The 21,604-nt window shown below is 37.9% G+C and overlaps 1 protein-coding gene across 2 annotated transcripts in view; it reads left to right on the forward strand.

The window, feature by feature from the left end:
• Positions 1 to 428: 428 nt before the first annotated feature.
• Positions 429 to 21,604, forward strand: part of LOC127446297 (guanine nucleotide-binding protein G(i) subunit alpha-2-like) — a 108,077-nt gene continuing 86,901 nt past the window's right edge. For both annotated transcript variants that reach the window (XM_051707103.1, XM_051707104.1), the window contains exon 1: positions 429 to 1,229. In XM_051707103.1, the coding sequence (XP_051563063.1) occupies positions 1,112 to 1,229 (118 nt within the window). In that variant the 5' untranslated portion in view covers positions 429 to 1,111. The remainder of the gene's footprint in view (positions 1,230 to 21,604) is intronic.

Here is a 21,604-nt window from a genome sequence, read left to right on the forward strand (position 1 = left end):
CACAGTACGGAAGTAAAGTCGGACCCAACTTCCGTTTCATACTGACTTTAATGTCACTGCTGGAGATAGGATGGATTACTCTTATGCTGACTATCTGTGCTTTTTGGACCTACAAATTTCTAATCACCATCCTCTCACACTCAAAGGATGTGCTGAGCCTGGATCTTTTTTGACAGATGTTCAAAAGTGTTTAGCAGAAGAAAGTCATACACATCTCAGATGGCATGAGGGTGAGTAAATTATCAGAGAATTTTCATTTTTGGGTGAACTATCCCTTTAAGTGACGAGAATACGTGAATCGATGCTTTTTAAACCCAGTTCAATCAAATTATCCAAACGAACCGATTCGCTAAAATGAATCGGACAGCCCACCGCTAACTAGTGGTTCTGAAACAGTACAAACTACTGCATTTCCCACAATTCTCGCGCAGTTGTTCATCAGTGGGTGGGTGCTGCACGCTTTGGCTTTTTCACATTCTTACGCTCTGTTTATTCCTCAGATGAAAGCAGCTGCCGCGCAGCGTGCCACGCCAAATGGTTTAACGTTCGATTTTTGAATTTGAAATATTTTGAATCGCTCTGCGCCTGAATTGGAATGCAGACCGTTTGAATTTAAGAGATAACGGAAAAAATATCTGAGCGGTGGTTTGGCGGCAGAATTTTCAGCTGGATACAAATTTGACCACTTGCTTGCAAATACATCTGACTCAGTGCAGGCAAATGATTTTATATATCATGAACTGTGAGCGGTAGATCAAAGCACAGACGACGTTCTTCTAAATGCGGCTGCTATTTGATCTGAAATGAGGTGCTGAAGGAAGATCATTGGTTTAGTGGGAAACCAAAACTACACTTTAATTGTGTCAAAACAAATCTAACCCTGCGCTGGGACTGACAACCGATTGATGGAGAATCACAAAGGTGGGAATTTCGGAATCAAACCTTTGAAATTGTGATACGACGCGCCTTTATATCACGCTTATCATTCTACACGGTGTGTTTGTAGTTTTGTGATATTGTGCTTTGGCGGAGCGGACTGTTGCTGAAAGCCACAATTCCTTACTTGTTATTATTCGGAAAGCGCAAAGTTTGACGTGCGCGCGGTTCGAACATGGGCTGCACGGTGAGCGCAGAGGACAAGGCGGCCGCCGAAAGATCAAAGATGATCGACAAAAACCTGCGCGAGGATGGAGAGAAGGCGGCGCGCGAGGTGAAACTGCTCCTGCTCGGTAAGTCATGGCACGTCATGTGTGTGTACCTCTCCCCAAAACTTCATTTTCCAGGGTGAATCGCCACATGCTTGCATAAAAAACATCATGCCGAGACTTCAGTACTCATTTGGGGCCGTTATGTATGTCAGTATGCAAATGGGTTTGAGTATATGATTTGTGGTTCTGCTCGATCAGTGATAAACAGGATGGAGGCAAACGCATAAGCATCCGTCCGATGCTCGTTTGGTGGTTTTCATTTGCATGTGAATCAAACCACAACATCTCAACGAATCGGGCAGGAGGAAACGCTAATTCACTTAAAGTATTATGACACTGTCATGTTTATTGGGCACTAAGGTAATACCTTAGAATTCTGGACAATTACTGCGGTAATACGTCCACACCTGGGTGGCGGCGTAGTAGGCAAAAGCCCTTAACTGGTAATCAGAAGGTTGCTGGTTCGACCCCCACAGCCACCACCATTGTGTCCTTGAGCAAGGCAGGTTGCTCCGGGGGTATTGTCCCTGTGAATAAATACACTGTAAGTCACTTTGCCAAATGCATAAATGTAAAAAATGTAAATACATCCACAGTAATGGGTGGTATTCTTTGGAGCACCTTCAAATATTCAGTAAATATGAAAAGCATTCAGTACCATAGCAAAGTACCATGATATGACCATGTTTTTTGGACTGCACAATGGTAATACCATGTAATTTTGGACATGTATTGTGGTTATACCATGGTATTCTTTGGAAAACCTTCAAGTACCATGTAAATATATAAAAAAAGCAAAAAACATTAAGTAACATGGTTTATATTAAAGTGCCGTGATATTATCTTGTTTTTGGGCTTGGTACCATGGTATTACGTTGCTCTTTTGAACATGTAGTGTGGTAATAACATGATGTTCTTTGGAGCATCTTTAAGTAACATGAAAATATGGAAAAATATTCAGTACCGTATCAAAGTACCATAGTATTACTATGTTTTTGGGATTTTAAACCGTGGTAATACCGTGCAATTTTGGACATGTATTGTGGTTATACCATGATATTCTTTGGAGAGTCTTCAAGTACCATGTAAATATACATATATATAAACATTCAGTACCATGGTATTACCATGTTTTTGTGGTTGGTGCCAGGGTATTACCATGCTCTTTTGAACATGTAGCATTCAACCTTCAAGTACCATGTAAATATGGAAAAACATTCAGTACCTTAATAAAGTACTATGGTATGACCATGTTTTTTTTGGCTTTGCACTATGGTAATACCAAGCTCTTTTGGACATGTATCATGGTTTAAATATTGTAAACATTTAGTATCATGGTTTATATAAAAGTTCCATGGTGATACCATGTCTTTGGACATGTACCATGGTAATATCATGGGGTCTATTTGAAGTACCTTGGAGTACTATATTTTTAGATATGGTACTGTCCTAATATGCCAATACATTATTTGAAGCACCTTGGAGTACCATGTAAATAGTGTGGTATATGAGTATGGTAGTCATTCAGTATCATGTATAGAAGTACTGTGGTATTACTATCTGATACCACCACAGTACATTTTATGTGAAAATGCCCAATACAAAGATAAGTGTAATCAATTTTAAAGTTAATCTTAACATGATTATTCTCAAGTATGAAAAACCAGCCCTCTATCCTTCCCTGCATCTTACACACCCTATCAATACCAGCTGTAAATATGTGGCATCATGAAATATACATGATTATGGTTTGCAGTACATACGTAATCTAGATGCTCCATATTGTGTGCTATTGTATGCTGTTCTTTAATTTAGAATAATTTGGCTAATACAGGTCAAATGCAAATGTTCTAAAATATAACATACTACAAAATGGTCACATTATGTAACTCTTCTACTCTATGCCTTCCACAAGCTATGTTCACATCTGCGTTGGAAAATGGCATACTTATTAATGTTTAATTATGTGGTTTCCATGGATACCACATTGTCCCTTATGGTCATGTGTTTAGGCCTTGTCATACTAAACAGAGGCCAAACTAAATAATCACAGCTCTCTGCCTGTTGAGTTGCTTTTTTGTAGCTAAATAAATTGTCATTATGTGAAGTGGGAATTCAGGTGGTCAGGTACGTACACTCATGTTTGATTAAGATAAACAATGGTCTGCAGGTACCACAGCTCTCACGTAACCCTGCTGTGTGAATCAGATAAGTACCAATCTAAACAAAAGACTTGGCCATTCAATTATCCTTCATTAAAGCTGAGTGCTCCTGCTGTAACCAATCCATTTTCATTTTGTGAGGTTGAACAGTGGTAATCGAAAGCATGTTTGATTTTGAAAATACTTGGAGCGGAGAATCATTGTGGGTTGTTTACAGGTTCTGTAGCTATGTTCCACAGATACACCACCTTTGTTGGTCATGAAGGAATAGTTCACCCAAAAATAAAATTTCTGTCATTATTTGGTATGATATCGACTGAGCAAGTAGTTGCTTTACTAAGCAGTGTCAGATCTATTTGATTTTACTGAGCGCATGTTTCGAAAACCACAGGAGAGAAAGCAAATGATGAGATGCATGCAAAGCCTGGTGTGTTTTGAAGCTATTGGGGTAATGTACAGTTTATGCGGGGCTCCAGTCCAAGGGGTCCGGGTTTGACTGGCTAGTTTCCATTAGCCACTGTTGATTGATGCCATAACTACACAGTTATGTGGGCATATATAGTGTGTTTCTCTGTTGACGCCCATTTAGAATTAGTGGTTGACTTGTTTTTTTAAAATCTAAATGGCAGATATTTCATAATGCTGAAGAAGTTTTACCAGTGCCTGATTTACTCTTAAAAGTGTAAAATGGACTATGTGGTATATATTTTTGTCTCAGGATAGCCGCTAACTAAGGGCTTGGGACTGTGTGCATTCTTGTGGTGCCATCAGCCAATCAGCTGTGATTGTTTTTAGTTGGAATGCAGATTTACATTTATTGATATTAGAAAACAAAACCTTCTAATCTAGTTTTGAGCATGGCACAATGTTTTCCCCCGTTTTCCTCGTCAATGTAGTTTCGAATGTTGTGCCTGTTCAGTATGGCTTCAGTTAGCTTGATCATGAAATCTTTTGGTGTTCCAATAGGGATTTTTAATAGAATTGTCTGGCTGATTTCCACTGGATACAGGGCTGGGCGATATGATGATATATATCACGGCGACCGTATAAAATGTAAATCGTCAGAGATTTTGCTATATCGTGTATTTCGCGATATGCAAATATCCATGTGCGCAGCTTGTGCTTATCTATCAGTGGTCAGGGCTTCACGTGAGACTGAGGGAATTGAAGAAACATGGACAGGGTTTTTCCGGCATTGAAAATATTTCTGCGGCCGCCCAAGCAAATTAAATGACCTTTATCGTGCGATTGGCACTTTAAAAGTGCTAAATATTCTTTTCATCTGACACGCGATTGTTTCATGTGACTGTGGCGTGCGCTGTCTCTGGTGCTTCAACATGTGCGTGAATCCAGGAGGCTTTCCGATATTTGTGAGCCAGAAACGGGAGAGTTCAGAGCGGGCATCACTCGTGTTATGCAATCATTTTTGACCCAGGAAAACCCCAAATGGAGAAAGAAATCTCCACAGAATGGGACGAATCCCAAACGGGTCAAGAAAATGAAGAGGAGCTTGTTATTAAAAAAGGTGCGACATAGTGTACAGAAAAAGTAATCTGCAAACTGATTCGCGTGACGGTAATCACTCGTAATACAAGCAATCTGTTTTACCACCTCAAAATTAAGCACGCAAAAGAATATTATGAAAGGCAAAAGATGAACTCTGCATTAATTTGGTTATTTATTTTATATTTATTTTCTTCAAGAAGTGTTTATTTTTGTTGTGTGTATGTATGTATGTATGTGTATATGTGTGTGTGTGTGTGTATATATTTCTTTATTAACTTTGACATTGTTTGTCTTGTTCCAAAAAATAAATAAATAGTAGTTTTCATTTATAAAGTATTTAATTCGCTGGCTGGAGTTCCAAAATAGGCATTACAATATGGTTATTTAATATATAAACCAATTTGTATTTATTTTCCAGAAAACTTTTACTATGTTGTGAGATATCCTTATTGTGATATAAAATGTTTTTTATATCTCCCAATTCGGAATGCCCAATTCCCAGTGCGCTTTTTAAGTCCTCGTGGTGTAGTGATTCGCCTCAGTCTGGGTGGCGGAGGACGAATCCCAGTTGCCTCCGCGTCTGAGACCATCAACCTGCGCATCTTATCACGTGGCTTGAGCGCGTTGCCATGGAGACATAGCACGTGTGGAGGCTTCACGCCAACTCACCATGCGCCCCACCGAGAACGAACCACATTATAGTGACCACGAGGAGTTTACCCCATGTGACTCTACCCTTCCTAGCAACCGGGCCAATTTGGTTGCTTAGGAGACCTGGCTGGAGTCACTCAGCACGCCCTGGGATTCAAACTAGTGAGCTGGCGAACTCCAGGGGTGGTAGCCAGCGTATTTTACCACTGGGCAACCCAGGCCCCCATGTGATATAAAATGTTAAGATTTTGGTCATATCGCTCGCCCGTAACTAAATAGTGCAGCACAGACCATTTTCAAAAGCGCAGGAAATGGACCTGTTTGTGATATGCAGTCTAAAGCACTGCGCTGTCCTTATTTTATGGTTTAATTGGATTGCGCTTTTGGCGTTTCTCACACGTGGTGCGTAATCCAACATAATTGTACGAGATGGCATAATCATACAATAATGTACAACTTGGCTCGTACGAAGAGGTATGACTTTTATTCCCACAGAGACTGACCAATCAAAAAACAGAATTTAACATAAAAAAAATACAGGCATGAAATTTGAGCCAGCTTCCTATCCTACACTTTATTTTAGGAAAATAAACGTCTGTGAACAAATTTGGTTACAGTAAAGCCAAACGTACACTACACGACTTGCAGTCAGCGCCCTGTGACTCGCAGTCCTGTTTTTCATTGTGTTGGTCCGAACACTACAGGTCCTTTCGTCCTCAACTGAGGCCATGTGCACAGTGGTATTAAGATGCGTTTTGGATGATCCGATCACAAGTGTACAAACGAGACACATCACCGTTACACCTGGTCATCTCTTTTGTCCACTTGTGTTCGGATTTTGAGGGGAGAGTCTTCATGAGGACATACATCAATAATTACGTCTGTGTTTTACTGAATGGTAATAAAGCGCAAAAAAGTAGAAGACTGGCACATAGTGCTCAACGTGAGCACTCCAAATGAACCACAGGCCGGCCACAGTCATAGCAGAGCAGCGCAGCGCATGAAGCGCAATGACGCGCATACTTTTTGCAGAGGTTCGCACCAAATTCCTGCGAAAATACAAGCAAGGATTTTGATAATTTCACTTTAATTTAACGTTCGCGTAGTGTTCTTGGTTCATACATGGAGGAAATGCTTGCTTCATTTCTGTGGAGATGATAGATGAAGAAACATATTTCCTAATTCACACAGAATCTCAAATGTTTTCCTTCATGCGGAATAAGGGCTCATGGGTTTTATCAGAGAGCCTTAACATAATGTGTGAAAGTGAAGAATGTATGACAGAAATATAATATTGCATAATATAATATAATTGGCTGGGCTGTCTGGGTTTCATAAATATTAGTGTAAATGTAAAGTTTACCAAAAAGAGACATGTTTTTTTCAACATGTCTTTGATTAATTTTGATTGATTCATAAACATAACAAAAATAAAAAACACAACATATATACATTGAATCAACATTTAACGTATAACATAACAAAAAAAATGTCCTACTCCCTGAAAGATATTAATGAAATAAGTGCCCTGAGATATCTCTCCAGTCTCTGACAACTTTAGACTCTGTATACAGTAAACAAAAATGTGTCCGGGGTCCACAGACAATGATGTTTTCGACTTGTCAATCATTTCGCACGTTCTCATAGTATTGTAGTTGCAGCAAATTATTGAGGCATAATGCGTTTTTGTGCCGTGTTGTTCATAGCAGTTGTCAGTTGAGGGCGCTGTTTTACTACTGTTGTTTTTAACAACTGTTTCTGCTCTCAATAAAGCTCATTTTGGTATCTTTGGAGATTGGGGTTTTGGGAAGAGGGGGCGTGGCTAATCCAACGGCTCAGTCTCGTGGAAGTAGCCCGTCTTTGCGCTTATTGGCACCATTTGCAAAGGAAAAAATTATCTAAAAACCATTATGAAAATAATAAAAAACAGCAAGGAAGGAGATGTGAGTGAGGTTTTATTTTATTTTCTTATTTATTTTTTTATGTCTCCTACTACCCAAATCTTGCTCTCCTCTTTCAACAAACATGAAAGAATGACTTGCACCCATTTTACTACTTGTAAAAGGAAACATTTAAGAAAAACAGATGAAAATAATAAAGACAGCAGGTAGGGAGATGTTGAAGTTTTATTTTATTTTCGAATTATTTTTTGTCTTCTGCTTCCTAATACCTTGCCCTCTTCTTGCGCCCTCTCTATATTTCATTGGCTGTGGCTCATTGGTGGTTTTGACAACAAGACATCTAGATATCAAGCTCTTTTAAAAACTGTCGTAGCGTCTGGGACTCGTCTCGGCTTGTCGCGAGAGTGGACACACAAGACCGTTTGTCATGAGATCCATATTTTTTTTTTTTTTAAATCATGGGTAATGTTTTGGTTAGGGGTTACACTTAGTTATATATAGTTAGTTGTTAAATTTAGATCAAAATCGTAATAACATTGTGCGTTGGTTCATTTATTTTCTGAATGGTAGTAAAAGTTGTTGTACTAGCCAAATCACAAAATTTCTTACGATTTCACCATCTTGTACTATTATTATGAGTTGTCATGGGACCAGGTTGGCATAATTAGTTGGACAGTTTTGTAGCTGCATCTGGGCGAACAAAATTAAAAAATGTAACTATATTTAATTGCATGCAACTATTTGCGCAGTCTGGAGCCAGTCAGATATTTCTTTTAAACTTGGAAGTAACAGAGTTTGTCAAAACGACTCAATTTTTAGACCATCGGTTCTACTCAATTCTACTCAAATTCTATGTGTCCTCCCCACCCAGAACTTTCCACATGCTCGTGCACTGGAGTATTTGTATCCTTCCTGTGTGTCATATCCTGTTAGTGCAGCAGCATGAGTGTTCTGATTTTGACAGCATGGGGACAGGTGTTACAGCAGTGCTCTCTGCAATATGCTTTACCCTATGGAGAGTGAAAATAAAGAAAACCGTCTAGGGAGAGAATGGGGAGACAGACTAGATGTAATCAAAAAATGGAACAAAGTCAGTTTGACACCTACTCCCCCATGACAAACTTTACCGTGTTCAACTTAAAAATATCACTGTGTGAATAAATAAAACCAATCAAGAAAGTATATGTACTACATTATTTACATTGCTGGCTCATAGTGTTTAATCAAAAATGAAACCAGCGTCAGCCAGCGCTCAAGTCCTGGCTGGTACAGTGTAAATTGTGTTTTTCTGTACACCACATGGTTTAAGTTGCTCTCACTAATAACTTCATACTGTCAGGCCTGAAAATGATAGATGACCACAGCAATAATCTTCTAGCATGTCTTATCGTGGAAACGCAATGTAATTACTCATCGATAACTTGTGTCTCTTATGCACTACAGTCTGGTTTGTTCCGTTGAGCACTTTCATAATATTGCTAAACGTACATGGAATATAAGTTTGTAATATTCAGAATGTAGACATTTCTTTTTAGAATTTTAACATCACACAACTTCAAATGATGAAAAATGTATAATATTTAGGGGTGTAAATTGGACGTTTCATCATATCTTATTTAGATTCTCTTGGCCTGCGATCCGATATTTGCTTACTTCATACTTCAAAGTCTGCCGTGATACAATTTAGATATGATTAGATTCAGGGCCCTGCGATCGATATTCCGATATTATGTGCCTATTTTACACAGTTATTTATTTTTGCCTTCAAATGCAACCAAAATATAATTTGAATATTTTATTGAGCTCTCAGAAAAGTGCAAATTTAGTATCCACATTGGGACATCCACAACAAAATTCTACAGATAATATAAAAATAACGTCACACACAAGTGGTCATCAATTGTTTGATTACAGCTTATTTTTCAGTTTAATCCAATTCAATGTACTTACATACCCATGACTTGTTTCCAACTATCCGTGCCATCCGTGGTTTTCTTGGCTACAATTTCCACAGTTGTAATGAACAATTCTGTTACAGTTAACTGGGATATATGTAAGTAAGGGTGTTGATGTGCAGATGTGTAAAGTCTTATAACTGATGATGGAGCTGGGCAGGTGTTTCTCTTTCCTTCGTTAGTGGCGTTCAGAATGTCGGCGTTGTCAAGATGTTTCACATGGTTGAATTTCTCCATGGTACTTTAAAATAGTCGCATACGCAGTGATGTCGATGGAAGCCCGAATTAATCGCGCATGTGAGCCGCTCTGCATTTGTCACAAGAGTTCGCATTTTAAGGAGCGCCCGGTTAATGCGCGCGCACGGATAGCAGAGCGCAGTTTGGCTTTATAAACCCTGCGCACATCCTTGTCCCACATGAAGTGTATTTAGCGCTCATAAAGTGAAATGAATGTAATAAGGTCGCTTCATCACCTGACGGAAATGCGTACGGACGTGGCTGACGTGAGTGTATTACAATAAAGTTGCACCTTAAAAAAATGTCTAAATCGATATTTACACGTTGTATCGATAGATCGTTACACCCCTAATAATATTCCCACATTTTAAAAGAGTAGTTCACCCCAAAATGAAAATTCTGTATTTTACTGTACTCACCCACACGTCGTTTCAAATTCCTGTTTAGTCCATCAGTCAGACTTATTTCAAAATCGTGTTTAATGGTGGAATTCCTGAGTAAGAACTACACTACCAGTGATCCTGAGGGGAGAAATCCACCAATCTGAGAATCACGTAAAAACAAACTACGCCAAACAAGCTCTGCAGAGACCATGCCATATCCATGACGCACTGTGAATGACGCAATCGAGTCGTTCTCCCTACAATCTCAGTCTAAGTATATTTTTGTATATACAGGTGCATCTCAATAAATTAGAATGTCATGGAAAAGTTCATTTATTTCAGTAATTCAACTCAAATTGTGAAACTTGTGTATTAAATAAATTAAATGCACACAGACTGAAGTAGTTTAAGTCTTTGGTTCTTTAAATTGTGATGATTTTGGCTCACATTTAACAAAAACCCACCAATTCACTATCTCAAAAAATTAGAATACATCATAAGACCAATAAAAAAAACAGTTTTAGTGAATTGTTGGCCTTCTGGAAAGTATGTTCATTTACTGTATATATACTCAATACTTGGTAGGGGCTCCTTTTGCTTTAATTACTGCCTCAATTCGGCGTGGCATGGAGGTGATCAGTTTGTGGCACTGCTGAGGCAGTATGGAAGCCCAGGTTTCTTTGACAGTGGCCTTCAGCTCATCTGCATTTTTTGGTCTCTTGTTTCTCATTTTCCTCTTGACAATACCCACAGATTCTCTATGGGGTTCAGGTCTGGTGAGTTTGCTGGCCAGTCAAGCACACCAACACCATGGTCATTTAACCAACTTTTGGTGCTATTGGCAGTGTGGGCAGGTAACAAATCCTGCTGGAAAATGAAATCGGCATCTTTAAAAAGCTGGTCAGCAGAAGGAAGCATGAAGTGCTCCAAAATTTCTTGGTAAATGGGTGCAGTGACTTTGGTTTTCAAAAAACACAATGGACCAACACCAGCAGATGACATTGCACCCCAAATCATCACAGACTGTGGAAACTTAACACTGGACTTCAAGCAACTTGGGCTATGAGATTCTACACCCTTCCTCCAGACTCTAGGACCTTGGTTTCCAAATGAAATACAAAACTTGCTCTCATCTGAAAAGAGGACTTTGGACCACTGGGCAACAGTCCAGTTCTTCTTCTCCTTAGCCCAGATAAGACGCCTCTGACGTTGTCTGTGGTTCAGGAGTGGCTTAACAAGAGGAATACGACAACTGTAGCCAAATTCCTTGACACGTCTGTGTGTGGTGGCTCTTGATGCCTTGACCCCAGCCTCAGTCCATTCCTTGTGAAGTTCACCCAAATTCTTGAATCGATTTTGCTTGACAATCCTCATAAGGCTGCGGTTCTCTCGGTTGGTTGTGCATCTTTTTCTTCCACACTTTTTCCTTCCACTCAACTTTCTGTTAACATTCTTGGATACAGCACTCTGTGAACAGCCAGCTTCTTTGGCAATGAACGTTTGTGGCTTACCCTCCTTGTGAAGGGTGTCAATGATTGTCTTCTGGACAACTGTCAGATCAGCAGTCTTCCCCATGATTGTGTAGCCTAGTGAACCAAACTGAGAGACCATTTTGAAGGCTCAGGAAACCTTTGCAGGTGTTTTGAGTTGATTAGCTGTTTGGCATGTCACCATATTCTAATTTTTTGAGATAGTGAATTGGTGGGTTTTTGTTAAATGTGAGCCAAAATCATCACAATTAAAAGAACCAAAGACTTAAACGACTTCAGTCTGTGTGCATTGAATTTATTTAATACACGAGTTTCACAATTTGAGTTGAATTACTGAAATAAATGAACTTTTCCATGACATTCTAATTTATTGAGATGCACCTGTATATGAATATTTTGCAATATACTACATTTGAAATTAGGTCTGGGCGATATATCGAATCATGACAATATAAAATTAAGCAATAATGTGAATATCGTAGTGATTTTAATGTGCTTTTTATTTGCCCATTAAGTTTCATAAAGAGCGCATCAGTAGACTAATTCCACGATCTTCCAGGGCTGCACAATTAATCAAAATAACACCAAAATGGTAATATGGTGATATGTCGTGTAGGGGCCTGGGTAGCTCAGTGGTAAAATACGCTGGCTACCACCCCTGGAGTTCGCTAGTTCGAATCCCAGGGCGTGCTGAGTGACTCCAACCAGGTCTCCTAAGCAACCAAATTGGCCCAGTTGCTAGGGAGGGTAGAGTCACATGGGGTAACCTCCTCGTGGTCGCTATAATGTGGTTTGTTCTCGGTGGGGCGCATGGTGAATTGAGCGTGGTTGCCGCGGTGGATGGCGTGAAGCCTCCACACGTGCTATGTCTCTGTGGCAATGCCCTCAACAAACCTCGTGATAAGATGCGCAGGTTGACTGTCTCAGACGCGGAGGCAACTGGGATTCATCCTCCGCCACCCGGACTGAGGCGAATCACTATGGGACCACGAGGACTTACAGCGCATTGGGAATTGGGCATTCCAAATTGGGAAAAAAAGGGGAAAAATCCAAAAAAAAAATAAAAAAAATTATGGTGATGTGTGATTATAAAACTGCAAAAGGCTGCAAGATAGAATAATCGAGTGACGCGCTTTTCTGTGCATGTGAGGGGGTTAATAGGCTCTTATTTTTAACGCTTGTAGAGCAGTTTGCATGCATTGTGAAAGAAAAGTACTGCATGTTAAAGTACTTGGAGTTATTATACAAATGTAAACTGTCAAATAATACACTGTGCACTTTCAGTGTCAAAATAAAAGCTCCAGGTGATGAAGTAAATAGGACAGAAATATATAATTGTTTATATAAAACAAATCTAATGCTCAAAATAGTAATGACAGTTCAGGACTTGACTGTGTCCCACAGTAATCATTTTTGCACACCTTGTTCAGTCACAAAATATTTTTTAGTAAAAATATATGAAGGTAAATAATGCTTTTTATTAAGCCACAATGTATCATTGCATATAAAATATAAATATAAAAAGTATAAATCAAATTTTCCTTGTGTTCATTTAGTGAAAAACAGTGAAGAAACATGCCTTCATTATTTTTAAATAGATTTTTATTCAATGCCTTGAATAGAAATATTGAATATACCATGGTTGTTTGGAAGAAATGATGGTTCCTCTGATTAAAACAACAACGTTTGAGGCATTTCAGAGCAAATACATAATTATCTAGATATGTATAGAATATCGTCAATATGCTGAAAAATACAGAGATCGTTTTTTTGCCATATCGTCCAGCTCTACTTTAAATATATTGATTTTACACTTTAAATAAGTTACATATTATAATACAGATAAACATTTTAGACCCCATGTCTACGGAATTACTTGTTTTGTGTAAACGGTTGTTTGGATTTGGATTCTTACCAGTTAGCTAGTAAAAGTACCTCTACATTACCTGCTTATCTTGTTATGACTTAAGGAGATGTTGACCTTTGACCTTGGGTTACTTGTCTATATTTACTGTTTTAAGTCAAGCAATTTACAAAATAAATAAGACATTCTAGAAGATTATTGCTGTGGTCATCTGTCATTTTCAGGCCTGACAGCCATGTGCATTTCATTCTTCATATGAATCACACGAGTAGCAAAACTAGCAAGTTGATAGTGTAGTAAGCTGAAATAGTAAGTTTTTAATTAGAATACTATTACCTATTGGCACATTTAAGTACATAATGAAACTACCCTTGTTTTAGGAATTTAGGATGTCTGCAATGCTGCCTCAGATTCTGAAATTAAAGGAATAGTTCAACTAAAAACGACAATTCTGTCATTCACCCTCATATGAATTTTCCTTCCATGGAACAAAAAAGGAGATGCTAAAGAGAATGTTAGCCTAGTCACCATTCACTTTCATAGTTTTTTTCCATACAGTGAAAGTGAATGGGGACTGAGTTTGTAACATTCTGCCTTGCATCTCCTTTTGTGTTCAATGGAAAAAAGTACATTTTACAGGTTTGGAACAACATGAGAATCTTTAAACATCAAGCTGGTCCAGGTTTTGTTTTACCTGCAGGAATGTGCCCACAACTTGGAAGACAAGTGTTGAATCCACAAACAACTGGAGTCTAGGTCATGTCACAGAGCAGGAAATAGTTAGTGCCCTTGTGTTTGTTAAACCAAGCGTCTTAACATTTTTTTCCTTGCCCCTATACATGCTGTAACCCAGGTATGGATTTTAGTTTGACTAAGTTTGCAAACCTCTTCAGTTCTTCTCTGATGGATTGGAAAAGACAAAGGCTTTGGGGATGAGAGTGATGCACACTTCCTTTGGGTTCAGTTTTTTGAAAAGAGAATGTTGCTCATGTTCTGGGATGTGGCTTGTCTTATGGCCAGGGGCGGCAGTCACATCACAGAACTAATGGATATGTGCCACAGAATGGTGGCAAGTGACTATCAGGAGGGTTAGTGTGCTGGAAGCTATACTTATAAACCGAGCGTGTAGATACACATTTTTAAGTGGTTGCTCAGGAGGACTCTTATGCGGAACATTTGAGACATTTGTATATGACTCAGAAAAGTATGGTAGAAGAGAGTGTGGAGTATGTATCCCTGTTGGAGGGAAAATTTTTAATGTTGCAGCAGCAAAATTTAAAATATACACTTAATATACAATGCACAGAAAAATATTTACTATACAAAAAAAATAAAATAAAAAATCCCACACATATATAGCAGATTAAAGTCAACATGAAATCAAAATTGACCCTATTTACTCTTACGCTGGGTTAAAAATAAATAAATAAAAAATTCGGTTTCATCAGGATCTTCATTTGAACGATCTGATATCTGATATCAATTCTTAAAATCCCAAGATCTACGTTTTACTATACAGTGTATTCAACCCTAGATATATGCAACAAAATTAAGTGCTATGCGACAAAATGTCTGTGATTAGTCACTTCCTGTTAAATTTTCAGATTTCACTCGCCAGTTATTTAGTATAGTGGCGACTGTAAGATCCACGCAACCCATTTATCACTGACTACATTTACATGGACACCAGAAAGCGGCTTATTGCGAGAAAGCAGTGTTTTGGTTTGCATGCACTGTATAAGCGGCGTACTCTTTACTCCCGTATACATGCGGCTCGGTCAGTAAGCAGCTGTGTCTACAGCAACGTTATTTCATCGCAACATTAGTGTCAACAACAAATATGGTATCTGAGGAAGACTTCACTATTTTATTCTCCGTTGCTTCGCTTTATTTCAAGATATTTCAGAATTGTTGTAGTGTTTGTTTCCTTAACTTTCTATCATGACCTGCAGCAGAATTGAGCTTTAATAGTGGGGTTTCCCTCTTATATAAAACTCTGGGATTCCCTCAGTGTACAAGCGCGTATACACGAACATGAGTGACCATCGATATTTTACATTGGTGTGTATAAATGGGTATAGTTTATTGTGTATGTTCTTTTCCCACTGTACTCCCAAATATTTAGAATTCTTTCCACTTTGACTCGTTGTTAGGCTCCATCCTATGACGTTTGTTATCCGGTCTGTTCACGCACATGCGCACTCCTCAAAAATCTATCAACGCCGCATATATGTTTACATGGCCACATAAGCAGCGTTCTCCGGCAGAAACCTGGATGTGTTAAACTGCTTTATCTTAATCCCTTAAACAGCATAAGGAAATCAGTGTTCTTGTTTACATGACGTTTCAGAACGCCGCTTTGTGCAAAAACCCTGGAATAAACCGTTTTCTTAAGTGTCATTGAATAATGTCTTAAAATATCCTTTCTGTTCTTTACAGTCAGTTGTTAATCAAAAACAACAAAAATAGAAACATGTCATTCTAATCACGCATAGCACGGATGCGTTAAAAAAAAGCAGTGCGACTCCTCTCGTTAATATGTGCTTAACCAAAACGCTCGCTGAACTGCCACTATTATATAAAAATACAGAACCGTTTTAGCGCTTGTTCTGCATATTCAATGTAAATATGTGTAAATAGTAAAAATCATCCATGTTAACAATAAACACAAAACAAAATGTATATATGCAATATAATATATGCAATTTGAAGATATCATATTTATTAATGGAATACATGGAATCTGCACATTTTAACAAGCTAAAATGTGACCAAAATGATAAACCAATGATAAAATACAATTAGCAAAATTAATATTTTTGTAAAGTACCAAGTTAGAAGGTCCCCTGTATAATTAACAGCATTAATTGAGATAGAATTTCTTTCATATGTAAGCAAAATGGACATTATAACTAAAATATACATGAAAGAATCAGAATCAAATGTAATTGAGAGCTTGTGAATCAGAATTGAATTGGGAAATCTATATATAACCTACTTTTATTGTCCTGTTTAGTGAAATTCAGCAGTGCGCATTATTCTAAAGGAAATATTATTATTATTATTTTTTTTACTTTCATCAAAATGTATTAATTTGGTCCTCCTGAAACAACAAAAATAATGTTAATCAAAAGCCTGTAGGGATAGGTAACGATAGTCGACTTGTCGATTAGTTAGGCTGACTAGTTTTATCTTAGATTTTTATTTTAAGATTGAGCATTGCATTTTCAAGAGGCCATGTTCAAGCAACCTTTTATATAAAAATGTAAAGATTGAAAAAATTCAAGCACTCTGTTCCATTTCATTATCAAAAAATTGCGCTCCATGTAGCTTTTTTGAAAGCAAGAATGCAATGGTGTGAGTTTGTGGCAGAACACATTTTTGACCTATGGCAGACGGGGGCGTGTTCGGAAATTCTCTTTGAAAACATTCATGATTTTTGCAGTTCTGTTAGGCGGCACAGAAATTGCTCACTTCACATTTAACAGCATGCACAAAGTGACGCAAGGAAATTTAGTGATAAAGCTGTTGGATCTATTGTTGCACAGCTAGAAGGCAGTTGCACTGTTTATATTGTGAATGTTGAGTCACTGTGTTTTGTCTCATGACCTTCATTCGGAGGAGTGCAACTTTAGCTCTGCTGTGTTATGAGGGACAGAAACTGCCAGAGGTCAGAGCGGGATACGTCTGTTAGGTGGGGCCTAGCACAGAGGGAGTTTAGGGTGTGCGAGTCCCAGACAGTGATAAAAACACTTGATAAAAGCAGCATCTTCTCCTTGTACCTTCAGGAATAGAGTGCAAAAAGTCAAGTCATTTTTATTTGTATAGCACTTTACACATCACACACGGTTTCAGAGCAGCTTTACAGAAAATCATGCATTAACAGAAAATGAAAACTGTAATATCTATAAAGCCTTAGTCATAATTGTGTAGTTTGATTAAATATGATTGTAAATTGTGTATAAAAATAAATCATTAAATCATAATTGTAATTAGAACCCCACTGAGCAAGCCGAAGGCGACTGTGGCAAGGAACACAAAACTCCATAAGATGTTGGTTAATGGAGAAAAATAACCTTGGGAGAAACCAAGCTCACTGTGGGGGCCAGTTCCCCTCATCCATTGAAGTCCATCGTAATACACTGAAGTGATGTCTGGCTGGCACTGACTGCATTTAGTCATCATCACTCAGAGACACATAGCAGTGGAGTCCAACATCAAGCAGGATCGGAGGTGGATCTGGCCGGCTCTGGTAACCTCGGGATTGAATGATGAATCCGGAGGTTGAGACAGGGAAACAAACAGAATAATATTAGCGTAGATGCCATTCAATTTTTTGCAGAGATATAGAGCATGATAAATGTTTCTGGTTCTGGCAGACCTAACTAAAGCAGCCTAATTGTGAGTTGATGGATAAATTAGGTGAAAAAACAACTTGCCAAGGTGACGTGTCTCAGAACAGCTGACAGCTCCCTGCACAGTCACCGTCACACACTTACATTTTCAAAATACACCTACACACACTTCAGAATGAAAGTCTGTCCTCCAAATACCTCCCTGCATACGCACACATTTTTAAACAGATATCTGGCTCCTAGGTTTCCTATTTCAAACTTCTCTTACATCATGGTCTTACATCAACCTTGCTCAACTTTAAAGTCTCACATTCTTGCATAGATCTTCAAGTCTCAGCATGGAACATGTCAAAAGTTGGTGTTGCACTTTGTCCTTTGACAATTGAAGAAATCTAGAGTTTGATGGCTTTGTGGTGTTTTATTTGCTTTGTATTTTACCCATTTTCAAGTGCATCAGAATGTTCAATGAGAAGTAATGAAGGGCCAACCTGGTTAACTGAACCCAAAGTCATAGATCATCTGGGTCTGGTATTTTTCAAAAACTGGAACCTGTTCTCGGTTACCAGCCCTAACTGTTGGTTATGTTTAGGTTTAAGGTTTAGGGAAGGGAGGTACGTCATCATGGCAACAAAGATTTGATGTAACTTTTGGACAAAAGTGGTTAGTAAGTGATTTATCAAACTAAAATCATGTTAATACGCATATAGCTAACAGCTTGTGGCTATACTTTTAAATGGCGAGTATTTTAACGTTTATGGATTGGCACCAAATTCACTTCCATTGTAAGTGCCTCACTCTAACCCAGATTTTTGCCTTTTTTAAAGAAAAGGAGGGACAAGTCTAAATAAATTTTTGTGGTAATCAGCACGATGCCACAAAAGTTGTCAATTGAGCTTAATTTGTATTGAAAATGGAATATTCCTTTAACTTATAGTGCCACACAGTGGATGTTTCACCTCAGGAACCTTGATACATGTAATGAACCGAGTAATATCATTTTGAAAAAAATTTGACACAGTCATGCAATTTTCATGAGATCAGGCTGCGAAGGGTGGGACTGTTTTTCTTTCCTATTCGGCCTTGATTATGAAGCAATCGTGCACAACAAGAATCGATTTTAAATTCATTGTCTTTAATCTCTGCTGAGGTTCTCCAAAGTAAATGCTTTTTCTGTTGAGCTGTTTGCACTAGTTCTACAGTAGTAGTTCCTTTATTGCTGTGTATATCATGTGGGATGTTTTTTGTTTATTGATCTGTCTGTTGGTGCTAAAATGCTTGCAGCCATTCACCAGTGACCTGCTGAGCTGTTTGTGTCATTATAGATGGTTTTGCATCAGTCTGTCTGTGCATTTTCCATCACAGTCACCGTCAGTCCATTTTCATTTCTGTGAAGCTCAGAAAAAAGGACCGAACCTTCTGCGGCCAAATTATGTGAGGTTGAGAGAGGAGACAAAATGGAGAAAAATACGAGAAATTAAACATTGATCCAGGATAACACGAAAAGGATTGATACGTGAGATTAAATTGTTGTACTTAGAAGTAATTAATTACAATTAATTGAACAATATCTCTCCGAACCCACCACCACCCAAAGATCGGGGTAATGTAATGTTAACCAAGCAGAAGACTGTAGGCTAATTAAATGTACTAAATATGCCAATATATCAGCCAGTCAAATTAATTAGTCAATATTTAGCCATTTTGAGTTTGCCGAGCAATAAACGTGCCTGCTTGATCAATAAATCTGGACGTCAGATTTACAGTTTTCTTTGTTCAAATGTATTTCAGTGAATTTTAAGTATTGTTAATCGATGGTATACTTCTGCTGAAGTCATCAGTCTGCATTAATTTAATAACAGTGGTGGAAAGAGTATTGATTTTTTTTTACTTAAGTAAAAGTACTGCTACTGAAGAAATAATTCACTTGAGTACAAGTAGAAGTACTGAGAAATATTATGACTCAGGTAAGAGTAAATAAGTAGTTTGCTGGAAAACTACAAGTAATTACGTTACAAGTTACTTTATGAAAATTATATTATAGTTTACACGCGTCCATTTTTAGAACACAAAGACATTTTTGTTCTTGAAAGAAATTGATACTTCTTTACACCAAGGATGCATTAAATTGATCAAAAATACTGCCAAAATCATTAATTGCAAATTATTATTACAGTTTGAAATAATTGTTTTAAGTGGTATTTATTAAATTTTTTTCTTTACCCGTGATTGCAAACATATACTGTGTCACCTGTTCCTTACAAAAGCATTCTAAAGTGCTAATTTGGTTCTCAAGAAAATGTTCTTATTATTAGAACAATTAAAAATGGTTGCGCTACCATGCGGAAATCACAATACAGTGGGTCCCCCCCCCCCCCCCCATTTGCTGATGTATTGAGTTCATACAAGTTGCTTTACTCTTGCAAGTCAAATTTTGGTTTTAAAAATAGGCAAAAAGAAACACATTTCTCCTAAAATTCTATTTTCTCCTAAAGTCTATTGTTTATAGAGAGATGAAGGCTATTCTGCATTACTGTTTTGAAAAAAAGAATCTTTAACCAGGACAGAGAGGGAAGTGGACGGCCAGATGCACACACACACAAAAAAAAAGACAAGTAAATCATTCTCTAGTTTGAGAAACTGACTCCTCACAGGTCTTAAACTAGCAGCTTCTAAATGCCAAAGACCTGCATTGCTGCAAGAGGATTTTTGGACAAACAGTATATTTTAAGAATACAACATTAAATAGAAATAGCCATTTGTAACATTCTAAATGTCTCTAAATCGTCTCTAAACTACATTATGTGCATTGTGACTGAAACACATTCCTATTTCAGGTTTATTCTCATTCATGTCCAAGTATTTTGGCTATTAAGTTAACATACTGTACAAAACTAATATAATGCAGTATCGTAGAGGAGGAAATTTATCCTCTATGATATTGCAGAAATTATCCAGATATGGAATTAGATTATCAAGCAAACTGTTATCAACTCCTACATGCCAACTGAATAAAATAAGGCAGAAATAAACATTTCACATAGTGTTTAGTGAGAGATATGATTGATTCAAACACAAAAAGTGGTTATTCTGTACATGTATTATTGTATTACAGTTGTAATAATAAAGTCTTAATTAACATTATGGTTATTTAACCATTTATGGGGCGTACAATACCGAACTGATAAGAATTGCTAGAAACGGTCTGTGCGCGCGATGGTGCGAGGAACCGGACGGCTGAAAAAAAAAAAAGAATGTTCAATGAAAAGTCAAAAGAAGATCACAATGTATGTAATTGTAACTATATCAGATATTAATAAAAACACGGGAACTCGTTGCGTGGGCATTTTTGCCCCCATATTTTGAATTTTGGGGATATTTTTGTCAATTACGGTGGCATTTTTGCCCTGAGTACCTGTTAACTTCCGACACTATTGGCATTATATCTTTCTAAGGTATTTAAAAAGTTTGTTTTAGACATATAGTAGCAAGTAAACAAGACACCCCCACATATGTCAAACTTCATTGTGTGAATGTTTGACACAGTTAAAACATTGCCTACCTTAAAAACAAGTTAAGTTTGATCAGTGGTTAAAACGTGTTCAGACAGTTCCCTTGTACCTGAATTAATGGCTCCTTTCCAGAATCAAATGAAATATGCAGAAAATCACAGTATTACAGTTCTTGTATAGTGACAGGGCAGAAAAACTTAGAGAAGCTAGAGAAGAGAGGACACCGGTGGCAGTTTGTGCAAGCTGCTGTGCTCATGATGCTGTGCCCTGCGCGCTTCTGTTGTGCCGCAAACACAGCGCGTTTTAGTTTATAAACAGATTTAGCGCTTATAACTTGCTGATTTCTTCTTCCCAAAAAACATCCCAAAATTCAGAAATATAAT

This window comes from Myxocyprinus asiaticus, chromosome 9, assembly GCF_019703515.2.
Source record: "Myxocyprinus asiaticus isolate MX2 ecotype Aquarium Trade chromosome 9, UBuf_Myxa_2, whole genome shotgun sequence".
Classification (NCBI taxonomy): domain Eukaryota; kingdom Metazoa; phylum Chordata; class Actinopteri; order Cypriniformes; family Catostomidae; genus Myxocyprinus; species Myxocyprinus asiaticus.